This window comes from Pogoniulus pusillus, chromosome 17 (genome assembly GCF_015220805.1).
Source record: "Pogoniulus pusillus isolate bPogPus1 chromosome 17, bPogPus1.pri, whole genome shotgun sequence".
In the NCBI taxonomy this organism is placed as follows: domain Eukaryota; kingdom Metazoa; phylum Chordata; class Aves; order Piciformes; family Lybiidae; genus Pogoniulus; species Pogoniulus pusillus.
The window spans coordinates 686241-711775 of NC_087280.1; the positions used below are offsets into that span (position 1 = coordinate 686241).

Sequence of the window (25535 nt, forward strand, 5' to 3'; positions counted from 1 at the left end):
AGCAACTGGAGTCACACAGCAAGTTTCCCATTCCAGGTATTCTTTCCTGTGGGATTTCAGAGCTCTCCCTCCCAACGCCAACAGGCACTGCCCCGCGCTGGCAGGAAGCAGGGTTTTGACCCAACGGAGTGGCAGGAGGAGTCGCATCCCACCAGGATCTTTCTGGTTTCATTCTCTTCCTCAAGGCCAAGCAGCAGCCTCTTCTCACCAGAGCCAACTCGGCTCAGCCACGTGGGGTGGAGTAGCTGCTGCCATGGTGGGCAAAGCTCTGGCTCGGTAGCTGCATGGGGCCACCGATGAGCTGCCAGGGCAGCTGTGTGCTCATCAGTGTACTCTTCATCTTGCAATAGCTCCCTCACACCCAGATGAGCTCCTCAAGAAACTCCCAACATGCCCCAAACTCTGCTGGAGAGTCAAAGAACTACAGAACTGGTTTGGTTGGAAGAGACCTTGGACGTGACTGAGGCCAACTGTTATCCCAGCACTGCCAGGATACCACTAAGCCATGGCCCTCAGCACCACATCTCCACAGCTGCGAAACCCCTGCAGGGATGGGGACTCCACCGCTGGCCTGGTCAGCCTGGGCCAGGCCTTGACAACCCTTCTGGGGAAGAAATTGTTTCTCATGGCCAACCTTAGGCTGTTTCTTCTTCTCCTGTCCTTGCTCCTCAGAAGAGCCCAACCCCAGCTCACTGCAGCCTCCCTTCAGGGAGCTGTAGAGGGCAATGAGCTCTGTCCTCAGCCTCCTCTTCCCCAGGCTGAACAGCCCCAGGTCTCTCAGAAGTTCCTCACCAGCCTTGTGCTCCAGACCCTTCCACAGCTTTGTTGACCTGCTGGACTTGGGCACCCCCATGCCATGGCATCATCTTCCCTCTGGCCACCAGTACCACACAAGCATCCAGTTGCTGACTTTGCCAAATGAGCAGCCAAGCTCCAGAGGCAAAGGAGCAGTTCTGCCTGCATCCGGAGAGCTCACCTGTGCCTGACCTGTGCCCATGAAGCATCAGAAGGTGTCACAAGAGAACTGCAGACAGCCCAGGCCACCTCCAGGGCCTTTAGGTGCTTCAGTGCTTCTCTACAAGTCTCTCCACAAGCTACCACTGGCTGTGAAAGACGTGGGGCAGGTCTGGGAACAGACTCACCCCTCTGGCAGCCTGGAGGCTGAGGAAACATTCAGTCCACGTTCTGCAGCAAGCCTGCAAACACCAGCAGGGACCTCACCTCAACCTCAGCTCCTGCTGACCTGCTTGCAGCATTCACTGCCTACAAGCATGGCTGAGCTGTCCCCAGCCCCTGGCAAGGGGACACACCTGCAGCCTCACCTCACAGGGGTGGAACCAGCACCTGATATGCTCCCCTGGGCATCTGCCCGCAGCCAGGGCCAGCAGCAGCAGTGCCAACACTCAACCAGCAGTGCTGCAGGCAGGCTGCCAGAGCCCCCTGACAGCCTACCTGGGCCCAGCTCATTTACATAATGCTGGGGATCAAGGGGACAAAGAGGCTTAGTGCCTGGCGTCTGGGACTGCCATTGCATCAGCACCCAGGGCCCCTAATCCCACCCGCAGCCCAGGTGCAGCCCCGCTGCCAGCCCAGCGCAGGGCAGGAGCAGGAGAGAGCCTCTCTTCAGGAGCTGTACACCAAGGAGATACTGAGCAGTCACAACGCTGGGCACCACGCTGGTGCCCACCCACCACCTGTCACAGCTGAGCCCCGAAGCGTGACCCCCGCCAGGGGTCTCCAACCTCTCCAACCGACAACCATGTTCTGGTAGGGATCACAGAGTCACAGAATGGGTTGGCTTGGAAGGGACCTTAAGGATCATCCAGCTCCAACCCCTGCCATGGGCAGGGACACTTCCCACCAGCCCAGCTTGCTCAAAGCCTCACCCAGCCTGGCCTGCAACACCTCCACAGCCTCCCTGCGCAGCCTGTGCCACTGTCTCCCCAGAATTTCTTCCCCATCTCCAGCCTCATTCTCTTCCAGCCTCAATCCATTCCCTCTCACCCCATCACAGCAAGGCGCAGAAGGGCTAAAAAGAGGCAACAGCTCCTGGCTGTCCTCACTGCACGCAGCTGCCAGTATCATCTGCGGGCAAATGCCTACCCACTAGCCCAGTGTGCCCAGAGAACAAACCAGAGGGAGCCAGCTCAGGCCCTGCCTGCTTCTGCATGCGTAACAAAGACTGACAAAGTGGCAGGCAGCTCACACACAGCAGGAGAAGCCCTCCACTGCCTGCACACCTGAGCAGACGTAAAGGGCAGAAGCTCTGGAGGCGGCAGAAGCTGGTGCCACGGTGTCCAACCGTCTGGGTGCCACAAGGGGACTTTGTGGCCATGCAGCTCCAGAGATCATTGGTGGTTGCCACCCAGCTCTCAGTGTAGGGCTAGAGGTCACAGAATGACCTGGTTGGGAAAGGACCTCAAAGATCCAGTCCAAGCCACCTGCCAGAGCAGGGTCAGCTAGGGCAGTTCCACGACAGTCACACAGGAACACATTCAGGTGGCTATGGAATGTCTCCAGAGAAGGAAGACATCCTTCTGTGGATGAATCAACATTCCTCACCTGCAGCAGCTTCTCCCCCTTCTCTGAAGCCACACCAGCATCTTCAGCATTGTGATCATGGCCTCATAGAATGGGTTGGCTTGGAAGAGACCTTCAAGATCATCTAGTTCCAAGCCCCATGCCACAGGCAAAGCCGTGGGCTTGGAACTAGATGATCTTCAATCTTCCACCAGCCCAGGTTGCTCAAGGCCTCATCCACCTCCAGAGAGGGGGCAACATGCATTAAGAGACACCTCTGCGCCCATACCAGCTAAGGAGCAGCCTCCTGGTGAGCCACAAACTACAAACACCTTCTGTGGGAAACCAAGGCCCAGCTTGAAAAAGGAAAGCAAAAACCCCACCCTCTGTGTGCTGACCACACTCAATTACAGATCATTACAACTTGCCTGGTAATTAATTCCCTCTGGTGGCCCTGACTGGCTCCCAGCACTGGTCCCAAGCACAAGGCCAGTTTAGGTGAAACATTTAGGGCAAGCAGCAATGGATGGAAGCTGCAGCACAGGAGGTTCCAGCTCATCACAAGGGGGAACTTCTTTCCTGTAAGGTCCCAGGGCACTGGCACAGGCTGCCCAGAGAGGTTGTGGAGTCTCCTTCTTTGGAGACTTTCAAGGCCTGTCTGGATGTGTTCCTGTGTGACCCGAGACAGATTGTGTGCTCCTGCTCTGGCAGGGGGTTGACTGGATGATCTCTTTGGGTCCCTTCCAACCCCTAACATCCTGGCATGCTGTGATTAAATCCCTGCCCCTTGGCAGCGCCGAGGTGGTCGTGCTCCCGCTAACCTCCCGCAGCCAGCTCTGCCTCCCGTCGGGGGCAGGAAAACTGCTCGGCTGAACGAGGGCACAAAAAGGGCAAGGATCGTCGTCGTGAGAGGAAAAACGGCCTCCAAAGAATAAATTCCAAACTGTGCCTGGCCGAGAGCTGATCGATGAGAGCAGCAGGCTGGGCTCTCCCTGCGCCGCGCGTGTGTGCGGCCGCCAACCGCCAACAAAGAGCTGGAAATGTGCAGCGCAGCTCAGCGCCGGAGCCATGGCACAAGGCGTGGAAAGAGGTTTTCCTGAGGATGTCCAGGCAAGGAAGGCTGCACAGCCCAGCCACACATGCCAGCGACCTCAGTGCTTCTGGGGGGGAGGCAACAGAGGGCTCCTCGGTGTGCACCGCAAACCAGGCGCGTGTCTGACGCCTCCTGCGAGGGGAAAAGGCCTTCCCGGAAAGGGGGGAAAGGAAAAGCTACGTTAAAAAAATAAAGGGAAAAAAGAGGCCTGCTGGGAGCTGGAGGGGAGCCAAGCCTCGCACGGCAGACCTGAACCTGTGACCTTCCCCGTGCACGCAACCGGCGGCACAGCTCCGCGGCAGACAGCAGCCATCCTGTCCTCGCCCCGCAGACGCCCGCCGCCGCCTCGCTGGGACGCCTCGCCGGCACGGCCACGTTGTCACTGACGGTGTCGCCCCCCCCCTCGGTGAGGTGACATCATGGCCCCTCAAGAGCGGGGGGCTCCCGGGAGCCGCCACCCGGCCTGCGGTACCTGGTCACCGTCACGCCGGCAGCCCGCGGGGCCTCTCCAGAGGGCAGCCCCGGGAGGGGGGCTGGAGGAGGAGCCGTGCTCGGGGCTTGTCCTCCACCCACAAACACGCCGCGGAAACTCGTGCTCGCTGCGCGCCTCCGGCGACACCGAACCTGCCGGCAGTTGTGGCCGGAACCCCCCCGCGGGAGGCCGCAGCCCCCCGGAGGAGCCAGCCCCGTGCTCCTCGCGTCCCGCAAACCCTCCGTGCGCAGAGACGGGGGTCAGGAGGGCGAGAAACCCGCACCGCCAGGGGCACGGCAGCCCCTCGGGAACCGCATCCTGCCGCCACGCCGGACCCGCCGTCCCCGCTCAGTCCCGACCCTCACCTCAGAGTCTGCCCTGGCGGCAGCCCCGCACACGGAGCTGTCTGCCCCCGGCCCGAGCCGCGACGCCGCCCGGCCCCCGGCAGCGGGACACGCGGGCGACCGGCCCCTAAGTCGCCCTGCAGCTGGGGAGATCCGAATAGCGGCGGAGCGCGGGGGAGCCTGCAGGCCTGAGCGCCCGTGGGGTCACCGCGATGCCACAGCCACGGAGAAGGTGACCCCCGCGGCCGCCAAGGGGGTGCTCGCATGGCGGGGAAGGGGGACCCGGATCCCGCAAGCGCCGACACCCGACGAAGGCCCATCCCCAGCGGCCGAGGGCGGGGGACACACATCCCCAGGCACACATCTCCATCCCAGAGGTCACGAAGGGACGGCCCCGGCCCGCGGCGACAGCGCCCAGGCACGGGAGAGAGGCGAAACCGGGCGCCGGGGCTCAAAGGCCGCGGGGGGGGGGGGGGGGGGGTGTCCCAGCACTAACGGCGCGGGGGTAGGCCCCAACGGCCACCGGCGCTGAAGCTCAGGCCTCCAACGGCCGCGGCGGGCGCAACGGGCCGGGCCCGGCGCAACGGCGACCACAGCGGGGCCGCGGCCAGGCCCAGCGGCCGCGGGGGACTCCTGACCGACGGCTTCCCCCCCACACTCACACACAGCGCCGAGGCGCCACGGGGCCGGGCCCGGCCCGCACTTACCCGGCTGCTCTCCCGTCCCGGGCGGCCCTAAGTCTCCTCCATGGGGCCGCCTGACCACCGCTCTGCTTCGTTCCGCCCGCAGCTAGGGGCCGGCCGCCGGGGCCGCCATGCCACCCGCGCCTGTGGGCCGCGCCGCGCCGCGCAGGCCGCGCCGGTGTCCGCCTGGCGGGGCGGGGCGGGGCGGGGCGAGGTGGGGCAGGCGCTCGGCGGCGCTCGGCTCCGCTCGGCACCGCTCGGCCCCGGCCGGCCGGAGCCGGAACCCAGCGAGCGGGCTGGGGAGGGGCGGTGCGAGCGCGCCGCAAACCGCGGCGGGTGGAGCGCGGGCGGGCGGAGCGCGGCGCGGCCCGCACAAAGGGGCGCAGGGCCCGGCAGCCGCCGCCGGAAAACGCGGGGAGCGGATCGCACCGGGAGCCCGGAGCGGAACGCGGAGCCGGAGCCGCCGCGGTGCCGCCTCGGGAAGGGGAGGGGCTGTTTTTCGGGGGTGTCGTGCGAGCACCCCCTGCCCGGGACAGGCGGTGCGGCCGCCGGATGAACTCCGGCACCGAGCCCCGCAGGCTGGCAGTCGGTGGCTCCGCGCAAAAAGCCCTGCTGGGAGCAGGCGGGGGGAGCGCTACCGCCCAGGCCGTGCCCTGGGGTACCCGCATGCCCCCCGGCCCCGCGCCCCACGCCATCATTCTTCCCCCCAGAGGGGATTCCGTCTGTGAGCCATGGAGCACCTTTCCCAGCACTCCTGTCCCCAGGAGGTGATGAGTGCCCTCCCCAAACCAACTCTCGGCCCATCTGTGGGAGTGCCGCAGCCCTGCCCCGGGACACCCCAAAACCAGCCCCGAGAGAGCCAAGCTCAGAGCGCAGGGTGCAGGGACCACCTTCTCCATCCACCCAGCCAGGCTCCAGCAGGCGGTGTCCCATCTCGAAGAGGCGCCGCCGTCCCCGGGGCATGGCAGGTCTCCTCCTCCAGAACGGGGTCAGGAGGACACTGAAGGAGACACACATTTGTTCCAACGCTGCTGAGCCTCATCCCTGCTGGACTCCATGAATTTTACCCCACGATGGTGGAGTCAGATCCTTGGGGATGAGACATCTTCAGATGGGAATTGTGAGCACTATCACCGACAAGGAGTGACAAAGCAGCTGCCACTCTCACCAGGGTGGATGCAGAAGAGAGATCTGGTTTAGTAAGAAGCCAAATCATGGGCTCAGATTAAAGCCCTGCTTGGGTCGAGATTGGGCTTCCCGTCCTGGGACACGGTGCCCTGAGAGGGGTGTGCTGAGAGGATGTGAGCCCCATGGTCCCCTCATCGCAGGGGTATGGTGTCAGATGCCACTGCTTTGCCCGGCAGTGCTGTTCTGGAGCCCGAGGCTGCAGCACGTGGAGCCCAGCGTGTGTGCCCAGCACATGCTCCCTGCACCCTGGGTGCTCGATGTGCCCAGCAGCCTGCTCACACCAGACCATGGGGGTGCTGTCTACAACTACCTGAAGGGACACTGTAGCCAGGTGGGGTTGGTCTCTTCTCCCAGGCAACAGAACAAGGGGACGCAGTCTCAAGTTGTGCCAGGGTAGGTCTAGGCTGGATGTTAGGAGGAAGTTCTTCCCAGAGAGAGTGATTGGCATTGGAATGGGCTGCCCGGGGAGGTGGTGGAGGCACCGTCCCTGGAGGTGTTCAAGAAAAGACTGGATGAGGCACTTAGTGCCATGGTCTAGTTGAGGAGGTTGGACTGGATGGTCTTGGAGGTCTCTTCCAACCTGGTTGATTCTATGAAGCAGAGGGCAGCACTGGTGATGGTTTGTGAAGATGCTCTCCACCACATCAGCAAGCGTCTGTCTTCTGCTGAAGAGCATCTCCCCCACCCTGGTCCCACAAACGCTGCCTTCAGCCCCTTCCACCTCTAGGAGAGCTGCTCCAGCCAGCTGGGGAGAACGACCTCAACGTCCTGCCTGTCCTACCCAGCCACCAAGGCCAAGTCCTGCCTCCTTCTCCCCATGGCACCCACCCCCCTCCAGCTTCACACTTAAGGGGAACTGTGGACATTTCCCCTCGTTCTCAAAGTACATCCAGAGGAAAATGTGTAGGCAAGTCCCAGCTGGGACCATGCTGGTGGGACAGAGCCAGGCAGGTGGGTGCAGCAGCAGTCTGTCTACACAAACAGCAGCTCCTGTGATGCTCCATGCCAGGCCTGGGCAAGCTGGAGCTGAAACACCCAGAAGGGTTTTCCGCATGAGGAACGACTCTGGTGGGCACTGAATCCAGATCCACAAGCTCCAGCACCACAGAGATCCCACAGGCAGCAACGGGAGCCGGAAGGCAACTCACAGGGCAAACGTCAGCACTGCTGAGATGACTTCCAGTGACGCAGTGTCCAGCTGCAGGCTTTCAGGGGGTGCAAGCAGCCGGCATGAAGGCTTCACACCCTCATCCTCCTCCTTCCTGGTGAGGTAGTGTCAGGGAACTGAGGCCAGGGGCTGGGACAACCTGCAGCCCTGCTCTGCTCCCTGGGGAGGAGAAGGGATGCCAGCAGTGCTGGGCCGCTCTGTGCCCACCGGAGCAGGGTGGGGTCAGAGAACGGCAAGGAGCGCGAGGAGCCCAGCAAGGCAGAGCCTGCAGCTGTGCGGCACGGAGGCTGAGGAGCAGAGCCCTGGCACTGCAGGGTGTGCTGTGTGGGGCACTCCACAGGAAGCAGAAATCCCCCTTGGTGGTGAGGCTGGGCAGGATCTGAACTCCTGGACACGGCTGCTGGCGTGGGGGCAGTTTTGGCGGGGGGCTGCTGCTCTCAGGATGCCAGGCTGGGCACCCCCTGCCAATGCCAACAGCTTCCAGGGCACTCTCCTGCAAGCACCGAGTGCCCAAGCAGAAGCAAACCCAACCCCTCACCCCTCAGCCTCCACCTCCCCCAGCACACACTGGGCAGGGCTCAAACTCTGCAGCTGTTGGGAGCCATCCTCATCCCTTCAGTGGCTCCTGGAAGGCCTCAATGTGTCTGCCACCGCCCAACTGAAAGGCCTGCGGGCACGTTCTGGGCAGAGGGAGGCTGCTAATGCCAGGACAGAGCCAGGCTGGCTGCTGCTGGCAAGCTCCCCTGGCTGGGAGATGCCAGCACTTGGCTGAACCCCATCTCCCAGCCACCTTTGCCCACAGTGCACACTTCCCAGGAAGCAGGGGGCTGCCGGGCCAGAGCTGCGTGAGCACAGATCTCCTTTAATGCTTCTGCAACACACCAGGCAAAGCAGCGCCTGGGAGCGCTCCGGGATCCGCCTCGCACCTGCTCACCACAGCCGAGGACCATCCGGGCACCCTTCGGTGGCAGTTGGCTGCTGGGTGGCAACGAGGGTGCTGCTCCCGCGCTGCTCATCCCCTCGCTTTCTGCTTCATTAACCCCTTCTTGGCTCCCTGATGGATCTTTGCATCCAGTTTCCCTGTGAAGAGGGGATTGAAAAACACAGAGAACAGCCCCGGATGAGTCTCCTCGCTCCGGGTTTTTAACTGCAATTTGCAATGCAAATGAGCTGGAGGCGGCAGAGCTCTCCTCATTACCGTGTCCCTGTCACATCCGATTATCCTGCCTGAGGAGCCAGGCGCTGCCAGCCGCCTGCCTGCCCTCCGCAGGCGCCAGGCCGGGCAGCCAGGGGCGAGCCCTGCTGGCGCAGCAGCGCTGCAGAGGGCGAGACTCGGTGAGGAGCAGCTGAGCCAACTCGCATCAGCGCTCAGCCGCTGGCCTGCAGGCTGCGTGCGGGCATGGCTGCAGCAGGTGAGGGAGCACCGAGCACCCTCTCAGGGATATGTCTCTCCACAGCCTGGTGGAAAGCCAGGCCTGGGGACAAGAAACCCTCAGCTTGGGCATGACGACGAAATGGGGCACACAAAGTGACAGAGACCAACTGCTCGGTGCTGCCAAGAGCTAGGTTGGTGGCCTCCGAGGGGACCAGCCGTAGGGATGTGCTGCCTTTGCCACTGGGCAGCACCTTGGGGAGCTCGGCTGCCCATGGTCAGCTACTTCAGTGGGACCCAGAGCAAGTGCTGCCTCCCCTTGTCCTTCACAGCTCTCAGCAGCTTCACTGCCAGCAAAGTGAAGCTTCCCACCGGGGAGAGGAGCAGGGCCCCAGAATCCAGGAGCTGGGCAACTCCTGCAGAAGCAGCCAACAGGCAGGCAGGGTGAGTGAGGCTGGAGGGTGATGTGCTGCCCAAGGGGAGTGTCCCTGTCCCCCTGAGTCTGCCCATCCTCCAAATGACAGCCCCAGCCTGTCCCCATCAGCAGCTGGGAGCTGGGACAAGGCTCCACCACCTCACAGAAGCCAGCAGCAAAAGTTGCAGACCCCACTCTGAGCTGGGAAGGGTGGCCTCAGCTCTTGGAAGCATTCCCCGAGTTCCTGGGGAGGATCACAGATGTCCACTGTGGTCACACCACCAGGAAAGATGACAAAGGGATCAGTTTGATGTCAAGAAGATGGACATGCAGAGCCCTTCCCAGCGAGATCCCAGCCAAGAGGATGGAGCTGGAGCTGCTGGCACGTTACCTGGGTCCCCTGACGTTGTCCCTCTGCAGAAGCAAGGCTGGTGTCAGCCCGTGGGGGGAGCACAGTCCACGTGGGCCAGTGCTGCTACAGCACTCGGCAGGTCTCAGCCCTGTTGGGGACCCGACCCTGCAGGCTCCCAAACAGCCCACTTTGGCCAGTGCTCCAGAAAGAATGCCAGGGGCTGGGAGGGACCTCCAGAGCTCATCCAGCCCAACCCCCTGCAGAGCAGCAGCACCCAGAGCAGATCACACAGAACACATCCAGGTGGGGTTTGAGTATCTGCAGAGAGGGAGACTCCACAGCCCCCCTGGGCAGCCTGTGCCAGGGCTCTGGCACCCTCACAGAGAAAAAATTCCCCCTCCTGTTTCCATGGCACTTCCTCTGCCTCAGCTTCCACCACTGCCCCTTGTGCTGGCACTGGCACCACCCAGCAGAGCCTGGCTCCAGCCTCTGCCACTCACCTGCACATCTTTATAAGCATGAAGGAGGTCACCCTCAGAGTCCTCTCCCAGCAGCACAGCCCCAGCTCCCTCAGGCCCTCCTAACAGAGCTGTTCCACTGCCTGCAGCACCCTTGTGGCTCCCTGTGGCTCTCTGCTGGACTCTCTCAAGCAGGTCCCTGAGGTCCTTCTTGAACTGAGGGCACAGATCTGGACCCAGTACCCCAGATGTGGCCTCAGCAGGGCAGAGCAGAGGGGTAGGAGAACCTCTCTGACCTACTCACCACAGCCCTTCTAATGCATCCCAGGATGCCCTTGGCCCTCTTGGCCACCAGAGCACATTGCTGGCTCATGGGCACCTTCCCACCCACTAGGAATGCCAGGGAATTCCCATGTGCCATGAGAAGCAGCTGCTTGCCAACAGAAAAGGGCTCCAAAGCACCTAGAGACCATCACCTGCTCTTCAAACCAAAACAAGGCAGCCTCCCTCAAACCAGTCCTCCTCCTTCAGCTGGGGTTTTGGGCCAGCCCTGCTCCTGCCTAAGCTTGAGAGGGAGATCCAAGGCACCAAAAAACCCAAAGGTGAACAAGGCCTTGTGAGTCACCACACCATGGAGCCACAAAACAAAGGGCAGCTACAGCCAGCTCAGAATTTGGCACAGGACCCAGATGCTGCCAACATCCTGGCACAGCAGCTGCCAGGATGCCAACATCCTTGTGCAGCCCAGAGGACACAGAGGCAAAACTCTTCCACCACCCATCAAAACTGAGGCCATGTGAAGGGGTAAAACAGGGTATTACTGGGGCATGTCTGAGTTCTCCTCCTGAACTACAGAGTTTGGAGAGGTTATTCCTTCACAGATCCATAGAATGGTTTGGGTTAGAAGGAACCTTGAAGATCATCCAGTGCCAAGCCCCCTGCCATGAGCAAAGCCCATGGGGCTTGGGATGATCTTCAATCTTCCACCAGTGCAGGTTGCTCAAGACCTCCTCCAACCAACCCATTCTGTGAACCTATGAATAAGTGGGGACATGTCTGGGGACAGCTGTGCCTTCAACCACGGTGCAAAGACAGTTCCCATCCCTTCACACCAACAGTGCCCCTGGCAGCACAAATCAAGCTGTGGCGCTCGGTTTCTCTTCCCCAGCCCAGGGCTGCTAGAAACAACTCCTCTGCCACAGAGAAGCGCTCAGATGTCACTGCAGCGAGGCCCATGCTGCTACCCTGGCACAAAGAGCTCTGTGGCTTGGATCCCCAACAAGACAAACTGCCACTTTGTCATGTCTGGAGCCAGGCCCCAAGCAGCCTGGAGAGCTCAGGTGGGGCTGTGAGGTGGCACCCTGCCCCTGCTGCACCACCAGCCACTGGCGCTGCGCTGCGGATGCCCTTGGCTGCGATGCCAGCTCCTATTAAAGCAGCATCTCACCCCCACAGGAGGGCAAAGGCTTCCCTGCTCCTGCCCTAGGCTGTCACAAACGTCACCCGGACAGAGGATGTCCCCTGAGGGAGGGGAAGGTGCAGCCCCTCAGGCTCCCTGGCAGCTGATGTGGGCTGGAGGGCAGGAAAGGCAGGGCCGGCAGTGGGAGCAGGCAGTCGGCTTCCTTCCAGCCTCTTCTGCTGGTTTGAGGCTAACTGGAATATTTTAATTGGCAAAAATGAATTCTAGGCTGTGAGAAGGAAACAGTGGTGAGGCCTGCTGCACTCCCAGGCCTGCTGAGGTGCACACAAACAAGAACACAAGCAGAGGACAGAGTGTGAGAGTGTCTCTGTCTGTTGGAGTCTCTGTTTCTCCCTGGGCTGCTGCTCTGTAACTAATCCTTCTGCTTCTAACCCCTCTGGCTGATCCTCCAACCTCACCTTGCACACAAGGCAGACTCTGAGATAAGGCAGAGGGGTGGGAAGGAGGTGGAAGGGTGGTTGGGAGCCCCTCCTGGGGACTCTGGTTTCTGGGAGGGGAGTTGTGTTTCTCTGTTACCTTGAACTGGACTATCGCTGTCTACAGCTCTAACTATGGTAACTCTCTGCTTGTCTCTTGTGCTGAGCTGAGATAAAGCTTCGGCCCTTGACTTCCAGCCGGCTGACTCTGGCCTGGGTGAATTCAGGAGTGGGGGGCAGGTAACTCCCAAACCACCACACCTCTGGGACTGATCCTTCTTCTGGCAGGGAAGGGCCACAGCAGAAAGGAGACAGGAGGCAGATGGGAGGGGCCCGGCGGCACCTGCCCCTGCCGAGGCAGCTCCGCTCCTCACCGCGGCCGGACAGAGGCAGCCAAGGGGAGAGAGAGCCGAGGCCAAAGCAAGGAGAGCTTCGAGCAAGCAGCATGGGCCGTGGAGGGCGGCGGTGGCAGCGCCGAGGGGAAGCTGGAGCGCCCTCGGCAGCCAGCATGGCCCTGCCAGGCAGCACGGCTCTGCCAGCCAGCATGGCTCTGCCAGCCTGCACAGCCCTGCCAGCCTGCGCGGCTCTGCCAGCCAGCACGGCTCTAGCAGCTAGCATGGCTCTGCCAGCCAGCATGGCTCTGCCAGGCAGCACGGCCCTGCCATCCCGCACGGCTCTGCCAGCCCGCACGGCTCTAGCAGCCAGCATGGCTCTGCCAGCCAGCATGGCTCTAGCAGCCAGCATGGCTCTGCCAGCCAGCACGGCTCTAGCAGCCAGCATGGCTCTGTCAGCCAGCATGGCTCTGCCAGGCAGCACGGCTCTGCCATCCCGCACGGCTCTGCCATCCCGCACGGCTCTAGCAGACAGCATGGCTCTGCCAGCCAGCATGGCTCTGCCATCCCGCACGGCTCTGCCAGCCTGCACGGCTCTAGCAGCCTGCACGGCCCTGCCAGCCTGCACAGCCCTGCCAGCCTGCACGGCTCTAGCAGCCAGCATGGCTCTAGCAGCCAGCATGGCTCTGCCAGCCTGCACGGCTCTAGCAGCCAGCATGGCTCTGCCAGCCTGCACGGCTCTAGCAGCCTGCACGGCCCTGCCAGCCAGCATGGCTCTAGCAGCCAGCATGGCTCTAGCAGCCAGCATGGCTCTGCCAGCCTGCACGGCTCTAGCAGCCAGCATGGCTCTGCCAGCCCGCACGGCTCTGCCAGTCCGCACGGCTCTAGCAGCCAGCATGGCTCTGCCAGGCAGCACGGCTCTGCCATCCCGCACGGCTCTGCCAGCCTGCACGGCTCTAGCAGCCAGCATGGCTCTGCCAGCCCGCACGGCTCTGCCTGCTCGCCCATGCCGCGGAGCCTGCCCGGTACATCCCAGCCCTGCGGCTCGCCGAGCGGCGCCTGCGCCTCTCCACTGCTGCTGCCAACGGCATTGAACTAACAGAATGGCTCTGGCCTCGGCACACGCCAGCAGGGCAGAACACTCTCACCTGCCAGGCAGAGACCAGAGCCGTGCCTGAAGGGTGCTTCTGCCACTGAGAGGGAGGAAAGACTCACACCGAGAGAAATCGGCCCAGGCTCTGCTGCCAGAACCCTTAGCAGGCAGTGCTGAGGAACCCTGCAGGGCTAGATAAGGCCTCCCAGAGCACCAGGCTGCCAAGCAGGAGGAAGAGCCTGGTGCCAGCTCTGCCCACCAGCCAAGGCTCCTGCTGCTGCTGTGCCTTAAGCCCCTCACACTAATTTTTCAGGTGCCCAGGCTGTGTGGTGCTGTAGAGGCTGCTAGCAAGGAGGGGCTGGCTGCAGGCTGCCAGCTGCCCCAGCCCTGGCAGCAGGCAGGAGGGGCTGGTGGCCCACACAGGGTCTGATGCCACTGGCAAGCAGGGCGAGGGTAGATGCTGCACTGCTTTCCCAGCAGCTTTGCCAGGGTGATATGGGGACAATGCCCACTTGGCCCTGCAGCTCCAGGCTGCTGCCAGCCCTCGCCATCCTCAGAGGCAAGAAGGGAACTGTGAACTGCAGCGAGGAGCTAGCACAGATCACATGGATAGGGTTAGAAGGGACCTCTAGTGCAGGGTATCAATAGCAGCTTGCCCAGGTCACAATGTCCAGGAAGGTTTGGAAGCTCTCCAGAGCAGAAGACTCCACAGCCTCTCTGGGCAGCCTGCTCCAGGCCTCCAGCACCCTCACACCAAAGCAGTTTCTCCTCCTGTTCAGATGGAGCCTCCTGGCTTCCAGTTTGTGCCCCCTGCCCCTTGCCCTGTCACTGGGCACCACTGACAGGAGCCCGGCCCCATCCTCTTGCCCCCCACAGCTCCTTTAGCTCTTGCTGAGCACTGCTCAGCTCCCCTCTGGGGCTGCTCTCCTGCAGGCTCTCAGCCCCTGGGGTTTCAGCTTTTGCTCCTCACAGAGCTGCTCCAGGCACTCAGCAGCTTTGCAGCCTGCCCTGGACTCTGCAGCAGTTCCCTGCCTCTGGAACTGGGGAGCCCAGAACTGGACTCAGTACTCCAGGTGTGGCCTCCCTAGAGCAGGACCTCTTGACCTGCAGGTTCTTAAGGCAGCGTTGGCCTTCACAGACACAAAAGCACATTGCTGCTTCATGGCTGTCCCCCAGCACTGCCAGCTCCTTCTCTGCAGAGCTGTTTCCCAGCAGGGCACCTCTCACCCGTCCTGGTGCAGGAAGCTGCTCCTCCTCAGGGGCAGGCCCCTGCACTTGCTCTTGTTGAACTTCATCAGTTCAACATCTCTCCTGAGCACTACCCTGAGCCAGGCCGAGGGCAGCAGCAGCTCAGCTGCAGACAAGGAGCACTGCCTGGCTCTGGAGCGTGTGCAGAGGCAGAAGAGGCAGGAAGAGGCTCATATTTGGAAGGAAGCAACATCTGGGAAAGGGGAACTGAAGATAAAAAAAATTCCAGCTGTACTCGAGCCATTAACCAAACAGCTCCAGATCAAAGAGCCCAGGGCAGAGGTTCTGAACTCGTGAGGCAAGACGAGCAGAGGTGGTGCTGAGCAGGCAGCAAGGCCGAGGGGGGATCAGTGCAGACTTCAGTACTTACAGAGTTTGGGTTTGCCTTTGATGGGAAACTTCACAGCCATCTCCTGGGGGTTGGTGCAGATAAGGACAAACGGGGAGCCGGACTCCTGGCTCAGCTCTGGGTGCTGCCAGAAAGACACAGGGAGGCAGTCAGCACACAGCCCGGCGCTGGGCAGCAGGGAAAGCCTGGGCACACACCTTACAGACAGGTGGTGCCAGCTCAGCTTCAACCACTTCAAGAATCACAGGATGGCAGGGGTTGGAAGGGACCTCCAGAGAGCACCCAGTCCAACCCTCCTGCCAGAGCAGAGGCACCCAGGGCAGGGCACACAGGAACACGTCTAGGGGGGTTGGAGAGCTGGGGACAGAGTTTTGAGCAGGGCCGGTTGTGACAGGACAAGGGGGAATGGCTTGAGCTGAAAGAGGGAGACTCAGACTGGAGAGAAGGGAGAAATGTTTGACACTGAGGATGCTGAGAGTCTGGCACAGGTTGTCCAGAGGTGGGAGCTGCCCCATCCCTGGCACCACTGCAGGTCAGGCTGTTTGCATCTCCAAGCAACCTGCTCTAGTTGCAGATGTCCCTGCTGGCTGCAGGGAGGGTTGGACTGGATGAGCTTGAAAGGTCCCTTCCCAGCCAAGCCAGTCTGGGATTCTGTTCTCTTCATGGAGGGAAGGAGAAGGAAAGAGCTCACTCAGCCAGGGAGGCAGCCAAGGTCCTGCCTAGATGCAGCTCAGCCTCACACAATCACAGAATGGTAGAGGTTGGGAGGGACCTCCAGAGATCAGGGTGCCAGAGCAGGATCACTCAGGGCAGGGCACATAGGAACACATCCAGGCGGGTTTCCAATCCCTGCAGAGAAGGAGACTCCACAACCTCTCTGGGCAGCCTGCTCCAGGGCTCTGTCAGCGCTGCAGCCTCACCACTGTTCAGGCCTTCCCTAGATGCAGGTGTGGCACTGACAGGCCCATGCCACCTAGGTGGCCCAGCACAGCAAGCCCTGCTCCCAGAGACCATGGAAGCTCTTTGCCTTCCATGGGGAAACTGCTGCCCTTTTTTTTCCCTGCTGCCCTGTCTCCCTCCGGCAGATCCACCAGGGCTGCTGCAGGGGAGAGGATGCCAGAGCAGATGGAGCAGCGTGTCCTGGCAAATCCCCATTTGTTCCTAACAAACGACTCCAAGCCTGATTGCTTCAAGAGCTCCCACTGCCCTGCCAGGAGGAGTTTGGATCTGCCCTGGAACAGCTGGGCAGGGGAGGGAAGCAGGGAGAGCAGCCCACCCTGCCAGGGCTGTCAGGGGGCTTGGCAACACTGCCGGTGGTTGGTGGAGGGGATTCTGCCCCTCTGCTCAGACCCCACCTGCAGCACTGCCTCTGGCTCTGGGGTACCCAGCACAAGAAGGACCTGGAGCTGCTGGAGAGGGTCCAGAGGAGGCCATGGAGATGATCAGAGGGATGGAGAATCTCCCCTGTGGGAGCAGGCTGGGAGAGTTGGGGCTGTCCAGCCTGGAGAAGAGAAGGCTGCAGGGAGAGCTCAGAGCAGCCTTGCAGTAGCTGAAAGGCTCCAGGAGAGCTGGGGAGGGACTTTTGTCCAGGGCTGGCAGTGCCAGGCTGAGGGCCAATGACTTTGATCTGGGAGAGGGAAGACTGAAAGTGGAGAGGAGGAAGAAATTCTTGAGAGGGTGGGGAGAGCCTGGCACAGGCTGCCCAGGGAGCCTCCTGCCTGGACGCGGCTGCCTCCTGCCTGGAGGAGTTGCAGGCCAGGTTGGATGAGGCCTTGGGCAGCCTGGGCAGGTGGCAGGTGTCCCTGCCTATGGCAGGGGGTTGAGACTGGATGATCTCTGAGGTTCCTTCCAGACCAACCCATTCTGTGATTCCACAGATCCATAAACAGCAGTGTGTGAAGGAAAAGGTTGACTCAGGGAGCAAGCAGAGTCCCTTGCCAGCAGAGGCTGAGACCCGAAGGCAGCAGGGAGTGACTCTGCTGGGGATGGTCTCCTTAACGCCAGCAGCACTCACTGGCATAATCCTCAGGGTCTAAAGTGGAGAGGTGCCAGCCCTCCAGGGTTTCATCACCTCTGCACCTCTGCATTTTGAAGAAGGTGGCTAAAAACTCTCTCTGCAATAAGTACCATGCAGAAACCAGGCTGTCCCGGGGAGAAGCAGAAAACTCACCCTTCTGCAGAGAAGCCTGAGGGCAGAGCTCATTGCTCTCTACAGCTCCCTGGGAGGAGGCTGCAGTGAGCTGGGGTTGGGCTCTGCTGCCCAGCCTCAGGGGATAGGAAGAGAAGAACTGGTCTGGAGTTGTGCCAGGGGAGGGTTAGGGTGGAGAGGAGGAAAAATGTCATTGGTGCCAGAGTGGTGAGGGCCTGGCAGAGGCTGCCCAGGGAGGTGGTGGAGTGCCCATGGCTGGAGGTGTTCCAGCTCCGTGTGGCCATGGCACTTGTGGGCATGGTTGGGTGCCCATGGTGGTGCTGGGCTGCTGCTGGACTGGGAGGTCTGGGAGGGCTCTTCCAGCCCAAACAGTTCTGCGACTCTACAGGGCAGGGAGGCTCCAAAGAGAGGAGGTTATGCAATGCACCCCCCACGGTGTGAAAGAAAGGATTCCAGCTCCTCTCAGACCTTCTGCCACCTCAGAGTGGGTTTGCAGTGAGCAGGTGGGAGGCTGAGCGGCTCCGTGGGCTGTGGGCAGGCAGCACAGCTCAGCAAGTGCCACTCCAGCCCACACCTCCACATGGCCCAGAACCCCACCTGAGCTCATCTGCCAGCCTCCTCGTAGCCACCGCCCCACTGCTCAACCCCTCTGTGCCATGGCTCTGGCTGGGCTTCCATTTGCTACTAAGAGGTTGGTAAGAGCCCAGCTCTAGAGAGATTAGCAAGAGGAGGTAAAATAGCAGCTCTCAAGCAGCTTAAGAGGGGCAGAAAGAGCTGGAGGTTAAAGGCAGCAGCCGAGGCCAGGCTGGGAAGAGGAGCCGAGTGCTGGCTCCTCGGAGAGCTGCCCAGCAGGTTGCCCCTCCCGCTGCAGGAGCTCTTGGAGCATCTTTGAAGTGGCTGTCCCAGGTCCCCAGCAGGCAGGGCTCACTGCTAACGATTGTGTCCTGTACTTTGCTCTCACCATCCTGCAGCTCCCAGCACCAGCTCAGCACCATCAGAAACAGCAGCAGGGCTGCTCAGCCTCCCTGCTCCACAGCCCACAGCAAAAGAGCAAAGGAGGGGAGGAGGCAGCTCAGAGCCAGCAGACACCAACCCACCTCCCTAACACTGCAGAGCAAAATTATCCTGCTAAGCCTCCCCAGCAATCTGTTCCAGCAAGGAGTGCTCAGCCTGACCGGGGTGCAGGCTGCAGGCAAGGCGGGGACCCTGCAGGCCTGCCCAGCATGGCTGGGAGCAGCAGGAGAGTCAGCACCCAGACCTCATCCTGATTCCAGCCCAGCAGACGTTCAGAAAATGAGCTGAGTCGGAAGGGATCTCAAAGTTTAGTCAGTGCCAACCCCCTGCCATGGGCAGGGACACCTCCCACCAGCCCAGCTTGCTCAAGGCACTCCTAGAATGAGTTGTCTCATGGCAGGGGGCTTGGAACCAGATGATCTCCAATATTCCACCAGCCCAGAGTGCTCAAGGTCTCATCCAGTCTGGCCTCAAACACCTCCACAGCCTCCCTGGGCAGCCTCTGCCAGGCTCTCCTCACCCTCACTCTCTCAACAATAGCTTCCTCCTCTCCGCTCTCAGATCAAAGCCATTGGCCCTCAGCCTGGCACTGCCAGCCCTGGACAAAAGTCCCTCCCCAGCTCTCCTGGAGCCCTTCAGCTGCTGCAAGGCTGCTCTGAGCTCTCCCTGCAGCCTTCTCTTCTCCAGGCTGAACAGCCCCAACTCTGCCAGCCTGTCCCCACAGGGGAGATTCTCCATCCCTCTGATCACCTCCATGGCCTCCTCTGGACCCTCTCCAGCAGCCCCAGGTCCTTCTTATGCTGGTGGCCAGGTTTTGGAGGAGCCTAGCACCCAGCTGCTTTTGCCAGCCTGTCCCTGAGTGCCACATTTAACCTCGAGCTCTTTCTGCCTGCATTAAGCTGCTTTGAATCACAGACTCACAGAATTAATCAGGTTGCAAAAGACCTGTAGGATCATCCAGCCCAATCTAGCACCTTCTCATTAACTAACCCATGGCACTAAGTGCCCCAGCCAGCCTCCTTTTAAACACCTCCAGGCACAGCCACTCCACCACCTCCCTGGGCAGCCCATTCCAATGCCAATCACTCTCTCTGACAACAACTTCCTCCTCACATCCAGCCCAGATCTGCCCTGGCACAGCTTGAGCCAGGGTCCCCTTCTTCTGGTGCTGACTGCCTGGCAGCAGAGCCCAACCCCAGCTGGCTACAGCCTCCCTGCAGGCAGCTGCAGGCAGCAATCAGCTCTGCCCTGAGCCTCCTCTGCTGCAGGCTGCACCCCCCCAGCTCCCTCAACCTCTCCTCACAGGGCTGTGCTCCAGGCCCCTCCCCAGCCTTGCTGCCCTTCTCTGGGCACCTTCCAGCACCTCAGCATCTCTCTGCAATGGAGGAGCCCAGAACTAGACACAGTCGAGATCCACCGTGGACGAAAAATGCACGGAGAAGAGATGTGTGAGCCCTTCCATTCCTTCCCCCCTCCCTGAATCCAAGTGCTGTGACCCGAAGGCAGGAGAATGGAAAGAGCAGGAGGAAAATGTGCCGGGGGAAGCTAAGCCCACGGCTAACGAGAGAAGCTCTGCTCGGGCGCAGCCGGGGAGGAACAAAGGCGCCGCACGCAGCGGAGCAGCGGCTGCAGGCAGCACAAAGCCAGAGGCTCCCCGGCAGCCTCATTAGCGACCTTTCAAGAGCAGCTTCCAGCCTCATTAAGGTCTCTGGACACAAAGGGACACAAGCAGGAGTGGCACAAGGGGCCGAACGCTGACGGTGGGTGGGGACAGCCCTGGTGTTTTGCACAGGCTGGCTCCGGAGCCCTGCAACGCAGCCTGAGCTCCGCTCCGCTCTTCGTGCCCAGCCAGCCCTGGCACGCCTCCCGGTTAGCCGGAGCGCTGGAGCTGTGCTCCTTCGGTGGGCATCACTCCCCCTCCACCTCCCGGCTGCCGGGGCTGGCCTCGGGGTGCCGGCAGCAGACGGAGCGGTGGCCGAGCCGCCGGGCAAGCTGCTAATGGGACGGGCTGGACTCCCTCGCTGGCGGCGCCGCCTCGCTGAGCAGCGGGGGAAGGAGTGCCAGGCCCTGCCGGGCAGCGCCGTGCCCGGACACCAGCGCCAGCCTGCTCTTCCCTGCTGCTCTCCAGAAGCCTGCAAATGGAAGCGACAGCGCTGGGCAGCGGCTGGGCAGGGCAGAATGAAGGCGAGCGGAGCCCGCGGGGCTGGCACCTAGCGCCCGGCAGCGCCGGCACGGGCAGAACCCCCCCCTGCAGCCACGGCGTGCCCGCAGCAACAGCCAGGCTGATGCCACCCGCAGCGCAGGGGCAGCAGCCTCCGAGGCAGCCCGACACACCCCGCACCGGGCACATCCTGCCCTGGGCTCGTCCCGCACCGGGCACATCTCGCCCTAGGCACATCCTGCCCTGGGCTCGTCCCGCACCGGGCACATCTCGCCCTGGGCACATCCTGCCTTGGGCATATCCTACCTTGGGCACATCCCGCACTGGGCACATCCTGCCCCAGGCACATCCCGCCCTAGGCACATCCTGCCTTGGGCACATCCTGCACGGGGCACATCCTGTCCTGGGCTCATCCCGCACCGCACCGGATACATCCTGCCCTAGGCACATCCTGCCCTGGGCACATCCTGCCCTGGGCCCGTCCCGCACCAGGCACATCCTGCCCTGGGCTCGGCCTGCACTGGGCACATCCTGCCCTGGGCCCGTCCCACACCAGGCACATCCTGCCCTAGGCACATCCTGCCCTGGGCCCGTCCCGCACCAGGCACATCCTGCCCTGCCCTCGTCCTGCACTGGGCACATCCTGCCCTGGGCCCGTCCCACACCAGGCACATCCTGCCCTAGGCACATCCTGCCCTGGGCTCGGCCTGCACTGGGCACATCCTGCCCTGGGCCCGTCCCGCACCAGGCACATCCTGCCCTAGGCACATCCTGCCCTGGGCACATCCTGCCCTGGGCCCATCCTGCACCAGGCACATCCTGCCCTGGCCTCATCCTGCACTGGGCACATCCTGCCCTGGGTCCGTCCCGCACCAGGCACATCCTGCCCTGGCCTCGTCCTGCACCAGGTGCATCCTGCCCTGGCCTCGTCCTGCACCAGGTGCATCCTGCCCTGGGTTCATTCTGCACTAGGCTTGTCCCTAGCACCAGGCTTGTCCTGCACCAGGTCCATCCTGCATCGGGCTTGTCCTGTACCAGGCTCATCCCAGCACTGGGCACATCCCTGTGCCAGGCTCATCTCTGCAGCAGGCTCATCCCAGAGCCTCAGAAGAAGACTCCTGGGCACGTGCAAGGGAAACTGGTGGGACGGGAGGCAGGAGAAGGGCAGGATGGGAGGCAGAGAGGGATGGGATGGGAGGCATCCCCCTGGGAGCTGGGTACGGTTTGCTGGATGATTTGTGGGGACTGATCCACTCCTCATTCACGCCTCATAAGCTCCCCAGCTGGCAGCCCAAGGTAACAGGTAATTAACTGCTAACCAGCCATCTTCTTCTCCTCCGGAGGGAAACTGCTCAGCAGCCAGTCAGAAAATGTTTCTTTAGCAGTTTGGAAAGGGGAACAGAAAGTCAGAAGCTTTGTGCAAGTGACAGGGGCGCTGCAGCCAAGGAGGGTCCCGCACAGCCCGGATGCATGGATGCAGGAGACGTGGAGCCACCAGAAACAAGAGGTGACTCTTGTCCAGCCGTGGGTGCTGCAAGCTCCCCAGTCCCAGCTCAGATACCACCAGGGTACTGCTCACAGCTCCCCCCTCGGACCTGCCTGGGTACAGCTGCAGCCCAGACAGTACTGGAAGCTCAGCCGTGGGCTGTGTGACCTGATGTCAAAAGGGGAGAACGACTGCGGGAGCAGCCTGCAGGAGCTGCTGTGCCCAGGCTGCAGCTGCCCTTGTCTCTTTTCCAAGGAGCACCGTGCCGAAGCCTTGTTCCCACATCTGCACTCCCAACAGCGCTGGTCTCCACTGCCTCTTTCTACGTGGGGATGATCTGGCCTGTTTTGCCTCCACCCCGAAGTGCTCCACAGCACAAGGTGACACCCATCTGGCAACAGGAACCACCACCTGAGCCAGGAGACCCTGGGTTGCAGCTGCTCTGTGTCACCTCCTAACCCAAACCTCTAGTTTTGGGAAGAGGCTGCAGAGTATTAAAGAGCCTCACTGCAAGGTCTGCTCACCCTCATGGCACAGTCTTGCCTCACATTCAGCTCAGGGCAGGTTGGCAGCCATCATTCTGTGGATGACTGAGAGCAGCCCTGCTGGGCTAGTGGGGGACTGCTCAGTGAGAAGCTGGAGAGGAGCTAGCACAGCATCAGAGAGCTGGGGACAGAGTTTTGAGCAGGGCCTGTGGTGGCAGGACAAGGGGGGATGGTTTGAACTGCAAGAGGGAGACAGACTGGAGAGAAGGGAGAAATGTTTGACCCTGAGGGTGCTGAGACCTGTCCCAGGTTGCCCTAGAGGTGGGAGCAGCCCCACGCCTGGCACCAGTGCAGGTGAGGCTGTGTGGAGCTCTGAGCAGCCTGCCCTCGTTGGGGACGTCCCTGCTGGCCGCAGGAGGAGCTCTGCAAACATTCTGTGGTTCTCTCATGAGGCCTTTGCCTCAGTAGAGGCCAAGCAGCCTTTTGGCCCAGGGGAAGCACAGCACTTTGCTAAGCAGAGAGCCCAAAGCGGGTCCAGCGTTCTGGAAGTGCCAATGCTGGTAGCCGAGGCAGAAGCGAGCAGCAGAGCGGCCTGGGGAAGGCAGAGCCAGGGAGCTGCCCAGGCCAGGGAAGAGCAGAGGGGTGCCGAGGAGGGAGAGGGCTCAGTGCTGCCGCTGGCTCCTGCCCGGCCGAGAGGAAAAGCAGAGCTGCAGAGAAACACAAACAAAAGCCCGGAGCCAAACTTGTGTTTGAAAGCCTGTCGGGTCTAGACTGCAACGTGTGAGGAAGGAACGGCTCAGCAAACCACAGCTGCTAATGGTTATGGATTTGGCAATCAAAATGTCTTTGTTAAAAAAAAAAGAGAGGAAAAAAGGATTAAAAAAAAAAGGCAGCTCAGAGCCCTGCGATTGAGGTTACAAACCACAGCCCTGATGCATTGTTGCAGTCAACATCCTCCCTGCTGCTCCTGAGAGCTTACATCTGCTGCTGGCAGAGCAGGCTGCTGGCACAGGCTCCCCCCGCAAGGCTGCGGGAGGAATTCTGCTCACCCCTCTGCCCTTCCCCTCCTCCCCGCGGCGCTGCCTGCCAGGCCCTGCCCGCTCCGGCCCTGGCACGCCTGGCACGCCTGGCCGGGACTCCGGCAGATCCAGCCGCGGCAGGCTGGCATCCATCCTCTGGGTGCTCGCCACCCTGCCAGGGCCAGCCCGGCTCCGCCGCCGCTCCTGCGCCACGGGCTCTGCTTGGATTCGAAGGGCAGGGGAAGCAGTTAGACCCTAATCAGTAATAACAGCACTTGGCAATGGAGATTGAGTACTCCAAGCTCTGCTGCCGCTCTCGCACTCCACAAGGCTGAGCAGGCTGCCAGGCTTCAGTCCTCGGGGGGCACCTGCAGGGCCGGGCAGGGCTGGCTACACCCCGCCCCAAAGCAGTGTCGCAGGACCTGCGGCCACCAGCACCCATCTGTGGCTCAGACCCACCCTGAGGAAACACCCACCCGAGGAGAGGCAGCTTGAGAAGGGCTTGAGATGTCTACAGAGACCCTGACAACCACCAGGGGATCAGCTGGAAGAGGCTTTTTCACCCCCGGAGGAGAAGAGTGAAGAGGGAGGCGGAGAGGAAGTCAGAGCACCTGCACCCTGCTGCTCTCAGAGCCACGGAACAGTTGGAAGCAACCCTGAAGAGCAGCAGCCAGTTCCAACCCCACTACCACGGGCCCCTGCCCACTGCAAGGGGCTTGGAACGAGACGATCCTCACCTCCCACCAGCCCAGGTTGCTCAAGGCAGTGGTAGAATGAGTTGGGTTGGAAGGGGCCTTGAAGATCTGGACTGGTAGCAGAGGCTAAGTCCACAGTCATCATTAATTAAGTCATATGCTTCAGCCTTGGCTTCCTTTGCTCCCTGGGGTCTAGGAAAGCAGAGGAGAGGGCAGGCTAGCCTCTAGCATTTGATTTCTTTGGCATGTTAATGCATTCCTAAATTAATCATCCTCAAGTGACAATCTCTCCCTCATCTTAACAGGCTGTGCAGTGGCCTCAGCAAACCTGCTGGCATATGCAAGGCAGCTGGAGCCCTCCACGAGGCTCTGATGAAAACCAAAGCCCTTCACAGAAGGAAAAACTCCCCCAGCTCTTCACCAGCTGTAATCCAAACCAGCTGCATGCCCTGCTCGCCTCTGCCTCCACACCCACGGACCCGGGGGGAGGGCTTTAGGTGGTGACAAATTGGACCAAGCATCACCCACAGCTCCCTGCCAGCCACAGCAGTGCCCAGGGACACTCGATCTGGCAGCAGGCAGCATGCCAGAGACAAATCCAGCCCAGGAGAATGCAAGGAACAGTGGAATGACAGAATGGTTCAGGTTGGAACGGACCCCAAAGCTCAGCCGGTTCCAACCCACTCTGTGCCACAGGCAGGGACACCTCCCACTAGAACAGGCTGCTCAAGGCCTCATCCAGCCTGGTCCACACCACCTCCAGGGAGGCTGTGGAGCACAGAATCACCCAATGTGATCTTCAACCTGTGCCAGTGTCTCACCACCCTCACTGTCTGTGCTCCACAGCCGCCCTGGGCAACCCGTGCCAGTGTCTCACCACCCTCACTGTCAAGAACTCCTTCCTAACATGCACTTTAATTCAGGGACCCATGAAGTTCAGAGGCCTTTCCCAGGCTGCAATCACCAACAGCCACAGGGAGGGCTGCAGAAGGAGGCAGACCCATGGGAACACGTTGGGTCGGAAGGGACCCCAAAGACCATCCAGTTCCAACTGCCCTGCCATGGACTGGGACACTCCCAGCAGCTCATCTTGCTCCAGGCAGCACTTCTGGAACATGCTGCTCTTTCCCCAGTGCCTGGGGCCAGCAAACTGGGAAGAGAGAAGGAAGGTAACTGTGGAACTCCTCTGAAGGAGCTCCAGAGCAGCTTCCAGCTTGCAGGAAGCTGTCACAGCTCTTTACTGAGGCCTGGATCTAGAGAGAAAGAGAAGCAGTTGTTTGAGAGAGGAAAGAGCTGCCAGAGAGCAGCTCATGCCTTTCCAGCACTGCCACTGACAGCAGCAGCAGCAGCACACAAACCTCCACTGAAGACCAAACTGCAAACTGGTGGATGTCACAGGTGAGAAACCCTCCCCTGGCCACGGTGTCCTCTCTGCTCTCCCAGGGCTTGCTCTCACAGGAGGCCAAATCCTGCTGCAGATGTCACTGCGTTCCTGTCCCAAAGCTCCCTCTGCTGCTGCTGCTCCTACTCCAACCTCTCCTCC

The 25535-nt window shown here is 61.4% G+C and overlaps 2 protein-coding genes across 4 annotated transcripts in view; both read right to left on the reverse strand.

The window, feature by feature from the left end:
- ZNF609 (zinc finger protein 609) overlaps positions 1–5286 on the reverse strand; it is a 70959-nt gene extending 65673 nt beyond the window's left edge. For both annotated transcript variants that reach the window (XM_064157150.1, XM_064157148.1), the window contains exon 1: positions 5137–5286. The gene's annotated coding sequence lies outside the window, so the exon portion shown is untranslated. The remainder of the gene's footprint in view (positions 1–5136) is intronic.
- A 3024-nt stretch (positions 5287–8310) lies between these two features.
- Positions 8311–25535, reverse strand: part of TRIP4 (thyroid hormone receptor interactor 4) — a 37613-nt gene continuing 20388 nt past the window's right edge. Inside the window, exons 12-13 of one of the 2 annotated variants that reach the window (XM_064157146.1) lie at positions 15005–15107; positions 8311–8548 (exon numbers count right to left, since the gene is read on the reverse strand). In XM_064157146.1, coding sequence (XP_064013216.1) covers positions 8481–8548; positions 15005–15107 — 171 coding nt within the window. In that variant the 3' untranslated portion in view covers positions 8311–8480. The remainder of the gene's footprint in view (positions 8549–15004; positions 15108–25535) is intronic. The other variant, XM_064157147.1, reaches the window with a different exon arrangement.